Genomic DNA, 21,015 nt, shown 5'->3' with positions numbered 1-21,015 from the left:
TCTCATAAGTAGAGATTGATAAACAATTATCGAGATTAGGAGCTAGAAAAGTTAATCTGGAAAGTGAGAGAAACGGAGAGAACAATTGAGAGAAGGAAAAGGAGACTGGTGGATGAGACAGGAAAGACAAGATCTTGCGGCTGGACTTCAAAAGATCAGAGCCGATCATCATTTTCACAAGCCAGGACCAAGCCGTGAATGGCTCTCCTACAAAAGCCAATCCACCTTCGGGAGATTGGCGCACAGAGATGCAAAAAAACCACAATTAAAAAAACTTCGTGCAGACAGCTCCAATGGCCAATATACTTTGGTACATAGAGATGTTTGTAGCATTTCTCTGCCTCTTTCTTTTTTTCCATTGGTACCGGAACAGACACTCATCCATCATAAACTGGCCTGTCGTCGGAATGCTTCCGGGGCTTCTTCAAAATGCACCGAACGTCCACGAATACACAACAAAACTTCTACAAAATACTGGGGGTACCGGCGAGTTTAAGGGCCCTTGGTTCACCAACATGAACTTCGTGACCACCTTTGATCCCATGAACATCCATCATATTTTGAGCAGAAACTTTTCCAACTACCCAAAAGGACCCGAGTTCCAGGAGATTTTTGAACCTCTGGGAGATGGGATTTTCAATTCCGACTCGGATTTGTGGAGATATCAGAGGAAGCTTATGCAGTCAATGATGAAAAATAGCAAGTTCGAGTTGTTCCTTGAAAAAGTTGCTCGAGGAAAGCTTGAAAAGGGCCTCATTCCTGTTCTTGATCACGTCTCAAGTATGGGAATTGAGGTGGATTTACAAGACGTTTTTCAGCGGTACACCTTCGATACTGTTTGCCTAATGACTTTAGGCTTTGATCCAAATTGCCTCTCCATTGAATTTCCCGAAGTTACACACGTAAAAGCGTTTGATCAAATAGAGAAAAGTATCTTCTACCGACACATCGTGCCAGCAAGTTTTTGGAAGTTGCAGAGATGGCTTCAAATCGGAGAAGAGAAGAAGCTGAGCAATGCTATTAAAGTATTTGATCAATTTGTGTACAAATGCATCTCATCCAAGCAAGAAGAATTAAGCAGATCAAGCCCAACCCAGAAACTGGAGGAAGGAAAATTCGATTTACTGACCGCTTATATAGAACAAGGAGTAGAAACAGATGAAAGCGATGGTTTTCCAAAATCTAACCAGTTTCTGAGGGACACGATGCTTACTTTCTTGGCAGCAGGTAGGGATACCGTAAGTGCAGGCCTCACCTGGTTTCTATGGCTTGTTTCAACACACCCTTCAGTGGAAGCTAAGATTCTCGAAGAGATCAGAGAGAATTTGGTCATTAACAATGAGAATATTCATTGGGAAATGAAAGATCTGGATCAGCTAGTTTATCTCCACGGAGCCATATGCGAGTCCTTACGGCTTTTCCCACCTCTACCTTTCCAACACAAACATGCAGTCCAATCTGATACTCTTCCTAGTGGTCACCATATTAGTGCAAGGACGAGACTTATGTTATCTATATACTCATTGGGAAGGGTGGAAAACATATGGGGAAAAGATTGCTCAGAGTTCAAGCCAGAGAGATGGATTTCGGAGCAAGGAAGAATTGTGCATGTACCATCTTATAAATTCCTAACATTTAATGCAGGACCCAGGAGTTGTTTAGGTAAAGATATGAGCTTTATTCAAATGAAAATAGTTGCAAGCACCATTATTTGGAATTATCATGTTCAAGTGGTTGAAGATCATCCCGTTTTGCCGAGCCGATCTGTTGTGCTTCATATGAAACATGGTTTGAAGGTTAAGGTCACCAAAAGATCAAGGGCTAGTACTATTCTTTGATGATGGAGAGACGAAGGTTTTAGGAATGAGCTACGTATGTATGCATGCAATATTCATTAAGTTGTTGCATTTATAATGTCATGGAACGTATATATGAATATCTACCTTGAATTATGTAATAAATTGTTGAGGTAGTATTACACGTATTTACAGTTTTATTTATAATTTTATTTATAAGATTTATTTTATTAATTTTATTTTAAATTTTAAATTTTATAATTTTTTACATCTAAATAAAACGTGTTGAGATCAATGAAGCGACTGGTCATTGTTATTCCCGAACATCGAGTTTCTCCACGTGACTTCTCAAAATACACTGTTGATGCACTCCTAATTGCATCATAATTCACCAGATTGCATGTATTCAATCAGTAATATTTAGGTGTTATTTGTATCCTTAATAGATAATTCAATTTGTTTATACCTCTAAATAATTATTTTTAGACAAACCATTTGGAAATAGAAGCCTAAAAGAAAACAAAACATTACAAAATACAACAAGATCCATGACCCATATCTATAATAGTAATGTTAGATATAGTCATAAAATACATAAATACTGCGTACTTATTTTGAAAAAAAATAAGATTTATTATTGAAAAATTAATTTTTTTCTGTAAATTTTATATTCACTTACTTTTTCAAAAAGAATGTATAATATTTATACGTTTCATGACTACAAATATTATTTCTCTATCTATAATCTCATGCAATCGTGGAACCTCACTCACAGACTTGGGAAAAAAATTAGAGAAAATAACTTATTAAAAATAAATTTTAATATACAAAAATTAAAATATCAATATTTTTGTTTTCTTTCGTCCAAAAGAATCAATCCCGCCGAATCCAGGCTTTACCCGGAAAGCGACGAAGCAGATGGACAACATGCCCTAAACCTACGCTTAAATAGCGTTCCTGCCTCCATTCCTCACCGTTACAAACTTTGCATCCCTTTTTGAGCGGCTGTGGCGCCTGCGCTAGTCAAGAATCAGAAGATCCACTCAGCCATAATGCCTGCAACTGTAAGCTCTCTCTCTAATCGTTGTCCAATTGTTAATTTTTGTGCTAACCAAGTAAGAAAAAAAGTGTTATTGTTTGGCTTTTTTTGTTTTTTCCTTTTGTTTTTGTTTTGGGGATTGTCAAATTGAATTACTAACTACCAATGCAGAAGGCAAAAAAGAAGCAAGAAAAAACAGGGGTGAGAACAGATGACGACCCTCATTATGTATGTTTCTTACCATCCTCTTCGGTACAATTATATTTTTTGATTATATTTTCTGGGTGTTCGAAAAGCGTATTGTATATGCACGCACACACAGAGGCAGACACTTGCGCTGATTCTAAATTTGCATGGCTGTTTCTGGGATTCTTTGACCATCAAATTAGGTCATTTTAGGTTTAGTAATTATTATGCAATAAAGATGTCCTATTATAAATCTGAGAGTAGAATTGGAAAGAACAATGAAGTGTTTTTTAATGAGTAAAAGAACAATAAAGTATAATCAAGTTCACAATAATTTTAGTAGATAAGTTTCCATCCACTAACATATGTCCATTAAATTTTTTGGTTAAGTACTCAAAAAGTTTTTTACCTCTTTCTTGCACTCCTAAATATTTTTTTTTTCTTTTTTTTTTTCCTTTTATTAAGTAGCTTAGTTATTTTGAGTAGATATTAACTTTTTATTCCCATAGCAACTTAGGCTACAAGGACATTTTGTAATAATATGCGAGGAACCCATGTTGGTTATATGTTTGACACTAGAATATGGGTTTCTCTAATTGTTTTCACGGAAAACGTGCAATGGGGTGTCTGGAAAGGAATAAAAGGGGGAAAATATTTCAGATATAATACAAGTTCCCTTATGTTTCTTTTTACTTTTATGTATTTTGATAGTTAATGGTCTGGATGATTATACCTGGTTATGCATATGATTCCTTTTTTCTTTGTGTGTTTAAGGCCTTGAACGGATTAACTGTATTCCATTGAACAAAATTGGAGATTGGACACCTTTGCAAAAACCACACCCCTTACTTTTACCTTACCTATGCTACCCGTGTTAAATAGTCAACAAGATTCCAAACTCTTATAGTAAACCCATTTCATTGGAGAAAGCAGAGCATGGTAAGCTGAAAGTTATGTTTATTAGTCATATTTTTATTCTAGGGCTTTATAGTAAGCCATCTGTGATTAATCTGGATACTTTTTCTTGTCATTGTTATTGGTTTTGCTTCATTTTAAAGGAATTTTTATCACAAGGCTGTGAGTTCTGTTGAATAAATTTTACAATCTTGTAAGATTTATGCATCTAAGTTCGTGTCCATCACTAATTTATCATCAAGTTAATGTGCATATCGTGTGTCCAAGCCTCTAGCTTTACATTGATGACATTACATTAGGCAATGTCATGGGGCTATTTATCTAGCTGGCTGAATCAGTAATTGCTGAACCAGTCTATTCTATGTTCCGGGTTTACACATGTTGCCCCAACCCCTGTTAACAACACTCTTGAACACCATGCACAGGGACTAAAGATAAACAAGATCATTGATGCTGCCATGAACAAGTATACAACCTTATTTACCTACAATGCCCTCAGACCTGCTCTCAGGAACCACATCGAACAATATGTTTGTGAGAAGCTCTCTGATTTGCACACCCCTGATCACCCCACCTATGCTCTGGTAATACTCTCTTTTTCTGTGACAGTGTTCTCCATTATTTCCCTGATGATTTTAGATGTCCTACCTTTACATGTCAATTTGTGTAGATGATACGAAGGGCGATTGAAGGATTGAATGGGGAGGGATCGACTGAGGAAGCAATATCAGAGTTTATTAAAAAAGATGTTGAGGATCTGCCATGGGCTCATGAAAGTTTTTTGAGGCATCATTTGAAAAAGCTTACTGAGACGGGGGAGATTCTAAAAACTTCTGAAAACTGTTATATGCTTCCTGTTGAAAACGGTAATTTTTATCTCGAAGGAAAGCATAGGCAGTTGAATGGAACTGAAGACCGAATTGATACATTAGTAGAACAAAAGCCTGCAGCAGCACGAAGTGACCAAGAGCCACAGTTCAATGAAATGGAAGATAAAAACCAAGTTGCAGAAGATGTTCAATTGCTTGAGGAACACATAGGAAAACACAATGAAGCAAAACTGCTAAAATTTGAATTGATTAATGAACAAATTGAAGGACAGAAAGGTGAAGTGATTGCAGAGTCATGCCCTTCTCAAGAGCAGCAAAATAAACAGCAAGATGAAATGAGTTCTCAACAAGGTCATACACGAAGGCATGAAATTGAAGTGGTTGTGGGCATTCTGAATGCAGCAGAAGACAAAACTAAATCAACCGGAGAACAAATTCAGGAAAAACGAGCAGATGGTGTCATTCAAGAACAGAAAAATCAAGTAATTGAAGATCGAAATCTACCGCATGATCGTCAAATTAGAGATTGCTCCAAACAGATTCCATATCACGAAGAACAAAGTCTACTAATTGAAAAGCTGATCGAGCTAGAAGGACTAGAGAATCAAGTGACTGGGAAACTAAATGAACTGCAAACTGAAATGAGGCACAATATTATTGGCCTTAGGTTTGCCTCTTACTAGTTATTTTTATGTTTATTTTCCCTTTTCCTTTTAATTACTGACCTCATGCTTGCTCCTTTTCTTGTCTAATAAATAGCGACCTGCAATCATCGCAAGAGTCAGAAAACAATGAAGCTATTATGACAAACCAGACTTTTTATCATATAAGCCACGGATTGGGAAATGATGTTTCACTACTTACATCAAAGGTGAATGTTAAGATATGTATTTGAATGTTGAACGATCATTTTCAAAATAACTCATTGAAGACTTTTTTTTAATCTCTTCGAATGGTAGGCTAAATGTATAGAATTGTTGAAGAGGACAAAGAAGATTGAGGAACAGCTGATGGATATTATTAATTCATGAAGTGTGTGGGAGGTGCCAAAGCATGACACTCTAAATTCTGTGATGGATGAACAAAAGAGGGAAAAACATAAAGAAGTCTGGGCAGAAGCAGCAAGTTGAGTTTTCTAGTCTAAAAAGGCCTCCTGAACAAGAAGTTGAAGCATTGCAGGAGTTATCTCAGAATCAAGAGAAGCAAGTAAAGTTTTGTGATCAGCATGAGGCGTCAGAATGCCAGCCAAAATCAACTGGAACTTCCTCAGCTGTGCCAACAAATTCAGGACAGCTTGAAGATGGGACCGCAAGAGCTTGAGAATTCAGTAAAGGATCACTTGGTTTAAAGGCAATGTAAACAGAAAATTTTGGGCAAAAGGCATCCACTGAGAACTGTTCTCATTCTCTCAACAATGACTCAAAGACAGCTTTCGTGGATAAGAAACTGAAGTTTCCTGTAGACCTCCTAAGACTTTGCAGGCACGAGAGGCCTTTGTAATTGTTGCCAATGACAAGTTCTCTCGATGTACCCTTGGACTCACAGGAGCTTGAGCTGGAGGAGCGACTAGGATTTCAAGATGCAGGAAGTCCTCCACCTGTCAAATCATCATGACTGGAGCCATCATGTCAAAAGGAGCGGCAACACCGGAAGTGTCAAGGCCAAGGTGCTTACCTTCAGGAATTTGCCATTAATGATACCACAATGGAGGCCAAGGGAAGCCTTCAAGATTAAAGTCTGATTTTTTCGTGGCCATTGGAGAATTACTGCTGTCAGATGATAAGCATCATCTTGAGCAAGTGTTCAGACAGTAGAAGGCGTCCTACACCCAAGACGAAGGCACATTCAGCACAACTGAATAGTATCCTTGGATTGTGAGAATTGTAATGAGATATAGTAATGGCCAGATAAAGGAGGGAGGGTTCTAAAATTAAGACCAGTTTTAGCTACAACCATGGAGGCATCGTCGTCTTCACTGGAGCAGGAGCAACCACTACATCGAGGGCAAGGAGGCTTAGGGGACACAGACATCATGATAAAAGCACCACTGACCTAACCATAGAGAGCCAACATCACAACCGAAGCGTCCAAAAGTGGACTGAAGGAACCTGATCACGGTGACAATGGTGACTCAAATGTTCTGTTTCTAGTAGCAGTAGCATTGTAAAGTAGATTTAACTAATCAATGAAGTCATGTCAATGGATAGATTTAGCATTTATATATATTTATATATACATTTTTCATTCCTTTAGTGAGTAGTATTGTAGATGATTGTGTGATGAGCATTTAATGATTAAACTTGATCAATGATATCTATTGCATGCATAAAGCCGGTGCAAAGGATAAACCATCGTTGACACGTCGAAATTGTTGATTTATAAGCGAATTAAATTTTGAACTTTTTGTAGGTGTCAGCAGATTCAACTTCCTGTAAAATCTTGAGTTCTACTGTTCCATCGCCCTCCAACGGGAACAAAATGAGGGCATCTTGTAAATATTACTTTTGAGTGGGCTACTCTGCCGCTTAAAAATATAAAAATATATCAATACACTAATAATTATTTTTTTAATTATTAAATAATAAAATTAAAAATTAAAATATATGAGGTGTCAAAATGAATAAGTAAAATAAGTGGTCAAAGTTAGGGCTGAGCACCGATTGATTCGGAGTCGGAGACTCCGACTCCGACTTTGTCGGAGGTCGAATCCGACCTCCGACTCCGACTCCGCAATGCACATAATCCGCTCCGACTCCGACTCCGACTTGTCGGAGCGGAGTCGGAGCGGAGTCGGATTTTTTTATTTTATTTTTTTGTCTTTTTTAACTTCATATTTGATCCACTTTTAAAAAAAAATAAAAATTTGTGGGCTTTCAAATTTCAACTTTCTCAATATTACAATCTAAACTAAATAGAAAACCTGGACATGCATGCAATATCAATCTAATGTTATCATTATACTAAAAGAACATGCAAACAAAAACATGCATATCACACCTATTTCAAAGGGCCAAACTTACTAATATCCACATCATCCATCATCCATATCCTCATATCCACATCCAACTAAATACTAATCACTTCAATAAACATCCACATATCACACCTACCATCCATCATCCATCACATAGCTAACAAAAAAGAAATCCAAAATGTTCTAAGAGCCAACCAAAATAAATGTTCCAACAACATTTAAATATTTAATTACAAACTTTCAAATGCACCAAAATAAAATAAATTACAAGCTTCCAAATTACAATATTCTAAATGCCCAACAAATGAACCAAAATATATTAAATGTTACAAATTTCCAAATGTTCCAACTTCCAACTTTCAAGTTGTGCCTGAAAAAAAAAATGAAAATATTAGTAAGAAAAACAACCCAACTTTAATATCATATGAAAAATAAACAAAGTAGAAGTAAGGTCTCGGAAACTTAAATATATATGGACCAATGGTATAAATAAAGTAGAAGTAGATAGCATAGTTGTCTTTGAAAAGTAAACAGAATTTAGCATGAAGCATTTAGTATTTTGGATAGTAGCTCAAACCTCAAAGGCTCAATATGTCAAATTGTCAATCATCTTCATGAAGTAAGTTGGCCATACCAGTGATTAATTCTACATTAAGATGTTAAAGTATAAGAGGTTAGTATCAGAAAATGTCAAAATCAACATATATAACAACTTAAAAAAATCTCTAAATACATTACCTGAGTCTAACTTATAACTCTCCGCATCATCAATGGCATCCGTATAATTTTGACTCAAGCATATAGGAGTTGATTTCAACCAGTTTTGCGTGCACACAAGAGCTTCGACAGTTCTAGGAGCCAAAGAACTCCTAAATGGATCCAGGACACGGCCTCCTGTGCTAAATGCCGACTCAGACGCAACGGTGGTGATCGGTACAAAAAACATTCAATTTTTTATGAATATTAATGAGCTCTTGGACATACAAATTTGATGTAACATATAGTGTACCAGAAATACGCATGGTGACATTATAAAATACATGAAGAAACTTCGAAAAGTTTCTTATGGTCTCCCAATCATCAGACTCAGGAGCTCCAAGACCCTTTTTCCCATGCCCATCCTCAGATAAATAAACTCTTGAGTAGGGATCCTCATCAAGCAAAAGTTGGAAGGCTTTTTGATACTTCTCAGCCACGTCCAACATAAGAAAAGTCGAGTTCCATCTAGTAGGCACGTCAAGGCACAAGAAACTAGAACATGGCACTTTTGACCTATCAACACAAGACTTGAAAGTGGCAAGTCTTTGGGGAGAAGACTTCACATACTTAATCAAATTTCTGATTCTTATGATCGAGTCATCAACATCTTTCAAACCTTCACTCACAACAAGGTTTAAGATGTGTGCCGTACACCTCATGTGAATAAACTCGTGAGCTGCAACACAATCCTCACTTCCTATTTCCCTTGTTCTCAACCAATCAATAGCAGAGTCGTTAGAGGTAGCATTGTCCACCGTAATTGTGAGGATTTTGTCAATGCCCCAATCAAGCATACACTCCTCCAATTCCCTCCCAATCGTTGCCCCCTTGTGGTCACTAATCCGAACGAATGAAATGATCCGCTTCTGCAACTTCCAATCACCATCAATAAAGTGAGCGGTCACACACATGTAATTAATATTTTGGATAGAAGTCCAAGTGTCAGTGGTCAGGCACACTCTTTGTTTGGTGGTCAAAAACATTTTCTTCAAGCTATCTTTCTCTTTCAAAAATAGCCTCATACAGTCACGCATTACGGTAAATCGAGAAGGAATTGAAAACCTAGGATCAAGGGATTTAGTGTATTCCCGAAACCCTTGGCCCTCAACAACCCTAAAGGGTAACTCATCCACTATCACCATCCTAGCAAGGGCTGCCCGGATTTTTTTCTCATTGTACTTGGTCATCCCTAAGGTCTTCTCCCCTTGGCCTTCAATTCTTGCTTCCGGGACCAAGAATGTTTGAGTGTTGTCCAACTTACTCTTACGGTTTTTGGGACAAAGTTGGATGTGTGTTTTCATGGCCGAAGTGCCTTGCCTTTTGGGATGGCATTTCCATTGCCTCCCACAATGGTTACAAGTAGCTATAGGCTCTTCAGGATCACAATCGGGCACTCTTGTGAAGTGGACCCATACTAAAGACCTATTCTTAGGAACTCTACTACCAGGTGGAGGGTGAGGGTAAGAACAGAAGGCACTAGGAGTCCGAGTGCCTACCGAAGATTCTATTGGTCCGGTGGACTCTTCAACCATGGGACAAGGAGCATCAATAGGCTGTTCAGGGATGCCAGGAGAAGATGCAGCTGTGGATGTAGACGTGTGTCTGCCTTCTATATTCATGATTTAAGAACTAACACACAACAAACAAATAAAATAATACGGTTAAAATAATACGGTTGAAAGGTTAAAACATTATAGTCGTCGAAAACTACTTGTCCCAGATCTCTGTCCTTGGAAAAGATCAGGCACATTGTTTTAATATATGGTACTACTCATGTATGTAGAAAATACAGGGCAGACGGTTTAAATAAAATGCATATGCACTGTTTGAGATAAAACCGTAAAGATGCTCTGCATTCATCTTCTGTAATTTTCATACAACAAAACCTCAGTACAGTAGAGAATATATAGAAGCATTTCATAACAGAATTCTAAAACAAACCAATCAACTCATGACACCTAGCTAGACTATTTATCTTTTCTGTTACAAGAAGATATTGCAGAAGATTCTTTTGAGTGGAATAATTCTGCTGACTTAACAAACACTAAGAGAGGAATCTATTTCTGGATCAGTAAAAGCCCTAACAGAGACATAAAGCACCTACACATAGAAAAACCAATAACACAGAAATCATATGTAAAGAATCAAACAGCTTCTGAAGGAATTTGAATCCAAATTTGCACATACTCCATTCGGGTCATATAATAAGCACGGAATGAAACAAACAAATATTTGAAGGCTTCGCAGATTCTCGATTCAGACTATTCGTACAGCTAGGAATTAATTATAGAACCAACAAAAATCAACATTATCAACCTCAAAGATTCGAAAAAATCAACATTATCAACCTCAAAAATTCGAAAAAATCAACATTATCAACCTCAAAAATTTGATTAAAGAACAGAGATGGAGTTGGGTAATCGGTTACCAAGAGGAGCTGCGGCCTGCGTGACTCCGTGAGAGGAGGGTTGCGTGAGACGGCGATAGAGGGGCTCTGCGATTCGGGCCGTGCGAGGGAGTCGCTGCGCGAGAGAGGGGCTCTGCGATTCGGGCCGTGCGAGGGAGTCGCTGCGCGAGAGAGGGGCTCTGCGATTCGGGCCGTGCGAGGGAGTCGCTGCGCGAGAGAGGGGTTGCGCGACAGAGGGGTTCTGCGAGAGAGGGGTTGCGCGACAGAGATGCGCCGGCTGCGGCGCTGCGCGAGAGAGAGTACGACTGGCGAGGCCGCGAGAGAGCCGAGAGGGCTGCGGCGCTGCGAGCCTGCGTGAGAGAGAGGGACCGGGTGACTTGAGTGACTGAGTCTTGCGCGAGAGAGAGGGACTGCGTGCAGCGTTAGAAACTTAGACCTAATTCTAAAATAAATGAATCAACGGCGCCGTTTTTGCTGTGATGATAAATGATTTTTTTTTTTTTTTATAATGAATAGTTACTATAGTAATATACTAATGTACATTATATACTAATTAATATGAATCTATTTTATATTATATATATATTATATATGAAGATTCATAAAAAAAATATATGATATATATTATTATATAGGGATTTAGTTATACTAATAGTTATATTAGTATTAGACTATTAGTTATTATTAATACTATATATTATACTAATAGTGATATTAATACTATATAATATATATAGTTATAGTTATAACTTATAGTCATTTAGTATAACTATATTAGTATAAGTTATAGTGATTTAGTATAATTATGATACTACAAGTTATAACTATAGTCTATATTAGTATTAGAATTAGTTGTAGTGATTAGAATAATTATATATTAGTATTTGCTATAATGATTTTAATTTAGTATAACTATATAATAGTATTAGTATATTAGTATTAGTATTAATATTAGTTATACTAGTAGCGATATTAGTTATACTAATAGTTATTATACATTAGTATTATATGTTATTATAAATTTATAGATTAGTGTTTATACATTAGTATTACAATATTACATGTCGATGTCATTATTCATCTTAGTGTTTATAGTATATTATATATACATTAATTATTAGTATTATATGCTATTATATTTATACATTAGTAATTTAGTGTTACATGGTAGTAATATTGTAAATTTGTAATAGTATGATATTTACATATAGTCATATACTAAACTATTATTAGTCAATTTAGTCTATATATTGTAGTATAAATATATTATTTAACTAATATATTATTGAGTTTAACTAATTATATAAGATATAGTTGTATAAAATTTAAATAATTAATATATAGAAAAACACATATTTTATAAAATATGTATAAACTCGGAGGCGGAGGCGGAGGCGGAGGCGGAGTCGGAGGATCGGAGTCGGATCGGAGCGGAGTCGGAGTCGGATCTTCAATGGATCCGACTCCGACTCCGACTCCGACTTCCAAGAAGAAAAAAACTCCGACTCCGACTCAGACAAGTCGGAGCCGGAGCGGAATCGGAGCGGAGCCGGAGCGGAGCCGGATTCGGAGTCGGATTGTCGGATTTTTGCTCAGCCCTAGTCAAAGTAACATGTTTCATTGCTTTTACACCTAAAAGCTAACACGTCAACGTCTCATTGTTTTTTTTTAAAAAAAAATGATAAACACACATTACACAATTATGTTTTAAAATGAATGATATTTTTGTAAAATATTTTATAAAAGTAACATCATTTAGGGGTGCTACTCGCATGGTGGAGGGGGAGGGGAGCCACCCACACCATGCAAGTGAAAGGGTTTCATACCCCACCCCGCCCCCAGCTCAACCTAATGTCTAAAAATTTTGTTAGTCTAAATTTTTTTTAGATCCAAATTATAATATAATTATAATTATATTTTAATTTATATAAAATATAAATTCATTAGAATTATATTTTAAATTATCTTGACCTTCTAGGCCAGTCATTATATAGGAGGTTAAAATAATATAATAATCATAAACAATATGAGACTTAACAGTAAGTTTCACATTACTTAAGTTCTACATTATTTAAAGTGGGTAGCCTGCCTGCCCATACAGGGACGAGGCAAACTGGGGTGGGGTAGCGGGGGGGCAGGTCCCCGCTGCCCACTTTTAACATCAATTTATAAAAATACTCTTACTTAAAAAATGTGTTGTAAAACATGTTACAGAGTGTGTTGTATGTACATCGTTTCTCTTAAAAAAACCATTCTTCACCAAATCATTACCCATTTCATAAAAGAGAAAATATAAATATCAGCCTACTATTTATTGAAACCGGCGCACACTCAGTGGATTGAGTGAAAAAAAAAAAAAAATCTGTGTGGTGTGCTGCGGCTTCCGGCTGATGCGCAGCACAGCCCTTCATGAAAACAGCTTTGGTGAAAAGAGTAGCAAGCGAAGAAACTATGAAAGGTCCACGGATCCGAAAGGTGAGAGTATTCGTTAGAGTTTTCAGATTAGAGAAGACGAAAAAGATGAATCGTCCCTCAAAAGAAGCAAACTCAGTCAATGCCTTGTCGTCTTCTCATTAAAATTTGAGAAGGTTACGTTAGGAGGAGAGAGTTTTCCCAGCTCGAACAAGAGGGCTTTTCGTACTGTGTGGTCAATGTTAAATTCATTTTGAAAGTTTTGCAATGAATTAAAAGCAGTTTAATCAACTGTTGGTCCTTACTACTGAGCATTTGAGGAGAAATGGCCGATCCAACGAGACGATCTCGATTTCAAAGTTTGGATTGCGAAGTGCTGGGAATTACTATGAAGATTGAGCCTCGAGATCGATTGGTTGGCGAGGAAATGTCACAAAGGGGCAAAAACTCTAGTTTTTTCTTTTTATTTTTATTATTATTATTTATTTTATTATGATTTTAAATTCTGAAAGCGAAGTTCAGGACTTGAGAAATGTTAGTATGCCGAATTTGCTTCCTCAATTACGTTAGGGCAAAAACTCATATTTATTTATTTTTTTGTTGATTAAGAAAATAATTTTTAATATATTGATATATATTTTTTATTTTTAAAAATATTAAAATATATTAAAAAAATAAAAAGGCAAATTTGTTGACAGCTAGGCGGCCTAGCACTACTCTTAGGACTTTGGGACAACAAAGAGAACAGGTCGAGACTTTTGAATGAAGTTTAGGATTCTAAAAGAAAAAATCTTTACATTAGTCTACTATTGGTTGCAGCTACAACACACCTGATGTGTGGATCGGATTCATTAAACGCACCGGATTGGATTCACTTACACGCATGCTCGTAGCCCTCACACGTAGATGAAATCGTCTCTCCTCTCAGCCCTAATTCTTGTTCGAGAGTCTTCTCATTTTGCACCTCCTTTGTCATCTTCGATCTCAGCGTAATCAAGCCAAGCAACAAACCATCGATCAGAGCCCTCCTCACCACAGCGCGAGCCCTCATGAGCAGATCAATCCCCAAGCACCCTCGGTTCCTAAGTCATTCGACGCGAAACCCTCAGTCCATCAGTCCATCGACACAAAGCCTTTAGATCTGCGAGAGGTAAATAATTTGCCTATAGTTCTAGGGTTTGGGCATAGATGAGATTTTTTTTTTTATCTTTTTTTTTTTTCTCTGGTTGGGCATAAATAATCTGTGATTCTAGGGTTTGGGCATATGTATTTGGTAGAAACTAGTGGTGCGGGGCTATAGATGTTTCCAATATTGCCTTTGATGGCATACATTTCTCTTTTTTCTCTATGTCATGCCAGTGCAATTTCGACTTCAGTTCTCACCCCCGAAGCTTATAATAAGTCAAAATTTGGTATTTTTGCAGCTTTCTATCAGCTTACACAGCAGAAGCTCCTAGATTGTAAACCAGTACTAACACCAGCTTGGGTAACTTCTCAAATACTACTATTTGTTTATGACTTTCATAATCTATTATTCATCCTAAATTGTGTGCTTGTGGTGTTGAGAATTTCTTATGCAGGTCATTTCTATATTTCTATTGATGGATACCATTTTCATTCTTTTCGGCCTTGTTACTCTTCATTCTTCCTGAAGTATAAGCGTTCTCTGTAATTACTTTTAAACTTATCATGTTGCTGCCTCCATGCCCTTTTGTACCTTAATAAGTGCAATGATTATTTATTTAAAATTTGGCTTCTAGGTTTTTGAAGTTATGGACACTTATAGCTTGTCTCTCTGTTTGTTTTTGTCTGATCTGCTTGTGATCTGATGGTTTTTGTGGTTTGATGGGTTTTTGGTTTTTGTGATCTGATGATTTTTTTTGGTCGGGGGGATTAACCATGCATGTTACAAAGTTCCAATTGGGTTGGAGGATGATTTTGAGGGTCTTGTTGACCTTGTGCAGCAAAAAACATTTTATTTTCATGTTCCCAATGGGTCAGTTTCTATATATATGATATTTGTTTTGTTTTATCTTTATTTCTATTTGTTTTGTTGTTCTTTTTAGACATGGCCTTGTGTTTTCAATCATACTAACTTTTATTGCGTATTGCACTGAAAAGTAGTTATCGAAGAAATGCATGTTGATATGGTGGAGAACTTCATTGTAGAAAAGAGACGTGAACTAATAGAGGTTGTTTTTGAGGTTGATGATAAACTTGCTGAGGCATTTCTAAATGATGAGCTTGTATCGCCTACTGAACTTGAGGTTTGTTGGTATGCTTTATAATATTGATGTAGAACCTGTCTACGTGTGCTTTTGGAAGCTTTGGGTTTGAAGAATTTGTGAACCTAGGGTCTAGAATTTCTGAAGAGTGGTTTAAAGTTTGTAGTTTGAATTATGACTCCAAGAGATTGAATTTTGATGAATAAAAGACTAGCTTAGACTCTAATAAAATAATACCAAGAATTTTAGAAACCCTAGAATACTTCTTACATGACCTTTAAATCCATACAATCCTTGCGAATTACACATGTCAATTCTGAAATCACTTTAAAAGAAGCAATTTGACCCTCATTTCATAGCTTTCTTAAAGCATTGGCAATGGTCTAGTCATTGTCAAATCTAAAATTTAGCTAGAATCTTAATTTTTGGCTATAATATCAATTTTTGATTAAGTGAATCCACTTTGGACTAGCTATTATAAAGTTAAAATAGTAATATAATATTATATATATATATATTTTTGCAAATACAATTTATATATTTTTTAGATCTTCATGCTTTGTAGAAATAATGTGCATGCCATGCATGTTTTACCATTCAACGAGAGAGAGAAGTGATTAAATAATTAAATATTGATTTCTATTGTGAATAGTAGCTAGTTATATTTGGAGAAAACTTAAGATTTACTATTCATCAAGTCTTAAACTTTAGACCATTGGCTAGTCCAATGTGGAGACTTTTTCTCACATCTAACTAAAGTTTGGACTTGCATTGACATTTGGTTAGTCCATTGCCAATGCTCTTAGATTTGTTTTATAGAACAATAATTTCATTTGTAATCTTTGGTCGAAATAGGCCATAGTATAAAGGTGCGTTTAGATGTTGAATTGAGTTGAGATGATAAAATATTATTAGAATATTATTATTTATTATTATTATTATTATTTTAATATTTAAAAAGTTGAATTGTTTATTATATTTTATGTTAAAATTTAAAAAAATTATAATAATGAGTTAAAATGATTTTAAATTCCAAACGAAACCTAAGACAATAATTGATTAAAATTATCACAAATGCTGACTCATTAGCCGACTAATATTCTTAGTTATGAAAAAAAAAAAAAAATTCACATCACCTTCAAATAAAAAGTACATGAAACTCTCAAATTTTTTTGCACATTGTTCTTGTGGAGATCGTGTCCCTGTAAAAGTAGCCATTACTGTACGTAAGATTTTTTGGGAGATGAGAATTCCGATTCTTTACGTGGAAATCATTGTATTTCTGAGAAAATAACTGAAGCTTGTCGGTCAAGATATGGTAGCCGGGGCCACGGAGAGGAAGAAGATAAACGTTTCTTTTTCATTTTTTCCAGAAGGAAAATAATTGGATGAGTCCCAAACCCATGTGCCTGTACATTTATTTTATTAATTTTTTTAATAATTAAAAATTTAATTATTAATAAATTTGTGAATTTTTTTTAATAGTTATGAATTTAAAAAACAATACAATTGCACAATAAATATATTTTTATAAAAAAATAATATTTATAGTTATATAGTACATAAATATCACATATTTATTAAGAAAAAAATAAATAAATGAGATTTATATAAAAAATTTAATTTTTTAATAATAGATTCACTCATTTTTAAAAAAGAAAAAACTGCTATACCTATTAAAAATATTTAAATATATTAAAAAAATATGAATAAAAAAATTTAAAAAAAAAATTACAAAAACAACTAGTAATATAAATAAACAGTGCTCTTTTATTATTGTATTTAATATTTTTAAAAAATATATTTATATATATATTAAAAAATATATTTAATTTATAAATAAATTTTATATATGGACAAAATTTAACATCCAACAAAACAGATGTATTATATTAAATTACTATAGTTTACAAAAAAAAATTGTAAAATTTTTCTTAAATAAATGCAAATAAAATTGTAGACCATTGACAGTCTGGGAGAGTATGATCTTATCCAAAGTGCACAAATTTCAAAGAGAGGACGGAGGAGTATGGGTCGTTTGCTGTCCCATCCTCCTCTAATTAGGTAGATTTTGGACACTTGCTCTGTTCGCTGCCAAAATAATAGAGTAGAGTCAGTAGACTAGTCTTCAGCTGCAAAAGAGCAAGAGAATGGTAAAAGAATATCTGTTGCGTCGCCCGTCACTCGTCACTGAAGAGGCTGCGGTTGGCATTAAGGGGTAAAAGAGTTTGCTGAGGGAGGATATGATTATAAATTATTCTCCGCACCCACCTATAAGATAATGTAAATATAAATATAAAATTTATATAATTTGACATCATTTTATATTTAATTATTTCATTTAAAATTTATTTTTATATTAAATTATCTATATATTAATTAAAATAATAATAATATATTATAAATTTAATAATATTTTTTTTTCAATAATAAAATAATTGAATGCCAACGCTAAGGAGACGTACGTTATAAACAAGCCAAGCATACATCACGACTATCTCTATCACTTACTTAATAGCGTTTGAATACATCACTTAATATCTCTATCACTTCTTTAATAGCGATAGATTCGAGTTGGATGGGGTTCGAAAGTGACAAGCCACACCAGACACCTTTTCCGGCTTGCTTCAGAGGATCAACTCCCCTTAATAATTCGCAAAAACCTACCAACAATTCATTACACACCAATTATTCTAACAACTTATAATTTATAGAAAAAAAATATCTTAACATTTTAATTTTTTTTAGGTTAATTTTTTTCTCAATAAATAAGTTTAATAAATAAAATATTTAATTAAATATGATAGAATGTAATATCAGAATTTAAACTCATAATTTCTATTCTAATACTATATAAAATTATCATTTATCTCAAAAATTTAAATTTATGTAAAGAGATAAATTTTATTATTTATTTTATATAAGGCTTCGTTTGCATTCAAAATTTACCTCAACTCATTTCATTACATTATTATAACTTTTTAAAATTTTTACACAAAATATAATAAAAAATTTAATTTTTTTAAAATTTAAAATAAATTTATTAACTTTTCACAAAAAATATAATAAATAATTTAATTTTCATCTTATTATTTCTAAACTATCTCCGATCTATCTCAACTAATATCTTAATGGATAAAACGCTCGCCTGCAGAAGCCATCCCACAAAGCTTCCTCATTTCTCTTTTTTACGCAAAGCTTCTCTGCATACAACTACAATGGCCGTGCTTCGTTACGCAGAGATAATTGTAGCATTTCTCAGCTTCATTATGCTTTCCTATTGGAGAAGGAACCGACACTTAACCATCATAAACTGGCCGGTCGTCGGAATGCTTCCGGGGCTACTTCAAAATGTACAGCACGCCCACGAGTACGTAACTGGGATTCTGAAACATCATGGGGGTACTTTCGAGTTTAAGGGTCCTTGGCTCACTAGCATGAACTATGTGATCACCAGTGATCCTGCAAATATCCACCACATATTGAGCAGAAACTTTTCCAACTACGAAAAAGGGCCCGTGTTCCGGGAGATTTTTGAACCTCTAGGAGATGGGATTTTCAATTCTGATTCTGACTCGTGGAAGAACCAGAGGAAACTGATTCAGTCGTTGATAAAAAACAATAAATTCGAGTTGTTCTTTCAGAAAGTTGTGCGGGAAAAGTTGGAAAAGAGCCTTATTCCGGTTCTGGATCGCGTCTCAAGTCTAGGAAACGAGGTGGATCTACAAGACGTTTTTCAGCGTTTCACCTTTGATAACATTTGCTTGATGGTTTTGGGTTTTGATACCAATTGCCTCTCAATTGATTTGCCGAGTGTCGCGTACGAAAAGGCCTTCGACCAAATAGAGGAGAGTATCTTTTATCGACACGTTGTGCCAGAAAGCATTTGGAAGTTGCAGAGATGGCTCCAAATTGGAGAAGAGAAGAGGCTAGCCGATGCTTGGAAAGTGTTTGATCAATTTATCAACGAATGCATCTCATCCAAGCGTGAAGAACTGAACCGAGGCAAAACCCAGAAGGTGGAGACAGCAGAGTCCGACTTACTGACAGCTTATATAGAGCAAGGAGGAGGAGAAATGGATGGGTTTGCAAAACCCAACAAGTTTCTCAGGGACGCTGCTTTTAATCTCTTGCTGGCAGGTAGGGACACCGTAAGTGCAGGCCTCACCTGGTTGCTATGGCTTGTTGCAACTCACCCATCAGTGGAAACTAGGATTCTCGAAGAGATCAGAGAAACTTTGCTCGTTAACAACGAGATTGAGTGGGGTATAGATAAGCTGAGTGGGCTAGTTTATCTCCATGGAGCCATATGTGAGTCCCTAAGACTTTTTCCATCCGTACCTTTAGAACACAAACATGCAGTTCAATCTGATGTTCTTCCTAGCGGCCATTGTATTGGTCCAAACACGAGATTGTTGTTCTCTCTGTACTCAGTGGGAAGGATGGAAAGCATATGGGGCAAAGATTGCTTAGAGTTCAAGCCGGAGAGATGGATTTCGGAGAGAGGAAGAGTTGCCCATGTACCATCTTACAAGTTTATCGCATTTAATGCAGGTCCCAGGACTTGTTTGGGTAAGGACATGAGCTTCATTCAAATGAAAATGGTTGCCAGCACCCTCATTTGGAACTATCATGTTCAGGTAGTTGAAGGTCATCCTGTTTCGCCGAGCATCTCTATTATACTTCATATGAAACATGGTTTGAAGGTTAATTTAAGCAAGAGATGCATTTGACGAAAATAAATTTCGCAGGAGAAAGTTATGGTTTGTAATTTCTTGACTTTCTTAGTTTCTGGTTGGATCTTTTGATGTTTGATATCTGAGTTTATGTTTATTTGTAATCTCATGTGTAAAATAATTTTACTCTGTTAAAAGTAGACCTATCAATAAAATTGAGATACTCTCTCTTTTAAAAAAACAAAAAAAAAAAAAAAATTATGGTGCAAACTAATTTGTACTTTGTCCTCCAAAAGTGGTCATCAAAATTAGCTGCAATTAATGAATAGAATGTGGTTGTTATTAAGTACTGATGAGCAAGGTAACTTCAATAAGGTAAGAGTGAAAAAAAGTATGGCTCTTTTTAGAGCTAGCTATCTGTGCCTTTTGTACTTATATACTTGTGTGGATGCCAGGCATTCCATATTATGTGCTATACAATACATAGCTATATACTTAAAAAAGAGAAATTATGTAGTTATTTTTACTTATTTTTTTATATTTAATTATTTTATATTAAAAAATTATAATTAATAAAGTACATAAAAGATACTTAAAAGTGATTAAAATGACGCACATAAAATTTTTGATACTTAAATAGTGTATGGATTGGAGACTTTCTACTGCTTTGTCACGTAGAAATGGTTGTATGGCCTCGTGGGTTTGGGTTCAAAATCTTGAACCAAACCAAGCCTCTTGATTTCTTAGACAACACAACCGGTTTTAATTTTTGAGAAGAATTACATATATTTATAAT

The 21,015-nt window shown here is 35.3% G+C and overlaps 3 protein-coding genes across 3 annotated transcripts; all 3 read left to right on the top strand.

Annotated features, from left to right (window-relative positions):
• Positions 1-225: 225 nt before the first annotated feature.
• Positions 226-2,009, top strand: LOC109019727 (alkane hydroxylase MAH1-like). The gene has a single exon (XM_019002080.2). The coding sequence runs from the start codon at positions 294-296 to the stop codon at positions 1,836-1,838; it is 1,545 nt and encodes a 514-aa protein (XP_018857625.2). The 5' UTR covers positions 226-293; the 3' UTR covers positions 1,839-2,009.
• A 681-nt stretch (positions 2,010-2,690) lies between these two features.
• Positions 2,691-7,013, top strand: LOC109019729. Its single transcript, XM_019002084.2, has 6 exons — positions 2,691-2,860; positions 3,007-3,063; positions 4,362-4,520; positions 4,607-5,433; positions 5,526-5,637; positions 5,726-7,013. The coding sequence occupies exons 1-6, from the start codon at positions 2,849-2,851 to the stop codon at positions 5,795-5,797; spliced, it is 1,239 nt and encodes a 412-aa protein (XP_018857629.2). The 5' UTR covers positions 2,691-2,848; the 3' UTR covers positions 5,798-7,013.
• Positions 7,014-18,646: 11,633 nt separating this feature from the next.
• On the top strand, positions 18,647-20,560 carry LOC108984016 (alkane hydroxylase MAH1-like). The gene has a single exon (XM_018955842.2). The coding sequence runs from the start codon at positions 18,675-18,677 to the stop codon at positions 20,274-20,276; it is 1,602 nt and encodes a 533-aa protein (XP_018811387.2). The 5' UTR covers positions 18,647-18,674; the 3' UTR covers positions 20,277-20,560.
• The last annotated feature ends 455 nt before the right edge of the window (positions 20,561-21,015 follow it).

This window comes from Juglans regia, chromosome 1 (genome assembly GCF_001411555.2).
Source record: "Juglans regia cultivar Chandler chromosome 1, Walnut 2.0, whole genome shotgun sequence".
Classification (NCBI taxonomy): domain Eukaryota; kingdom Viridiplantae; phylum Streptophyta; class Magnoliopsida; order Fagales; family Juglandaceae; genus Juglans; species Juglans regia.
The sequence above is the reverse complement of the archived record's forward strand: the minus strand, read 5'-3'. Positions and strand labels throughout refer to the sequence as shown.

What these genes read in the sequence shown, in the direction of transcription:
- LOC109019727 (XM_019002080.2), top strand. Translation starts at nt 294, where the DNA reads ATGGCCAATATACTTTGGTACATAGAGATGTTTGTAGCATTTCTCTGC.
- LOC109019729 (XM_019002084.2), top strand. An exon ending in ATCACCCCACCTATGCTCTG is followed by an intron (nt 4,521 to 4,606) that starts GTAATACTCTCT and finishes CAATTTGTGTAG; the next exon opens with ATGATACGAAGGGCGATTGA. An exon ending in CACAATATTATTGGCCTTAG is followed by an intron (nt 5,434 to 5,525) that starts GTTTGCCTCTTA and finishes TCTAATAAATAG; the next exon opens with CGACCTGCAATCATCGCAAG.
- LOC108984016 (XM_018955842.2), top strand. Translation starts at nt 18,675, where the DNA reads ATGGATAAAACGCTCGCCTGCAGAAGCCATCCCACAAAGCTTCCTCAT.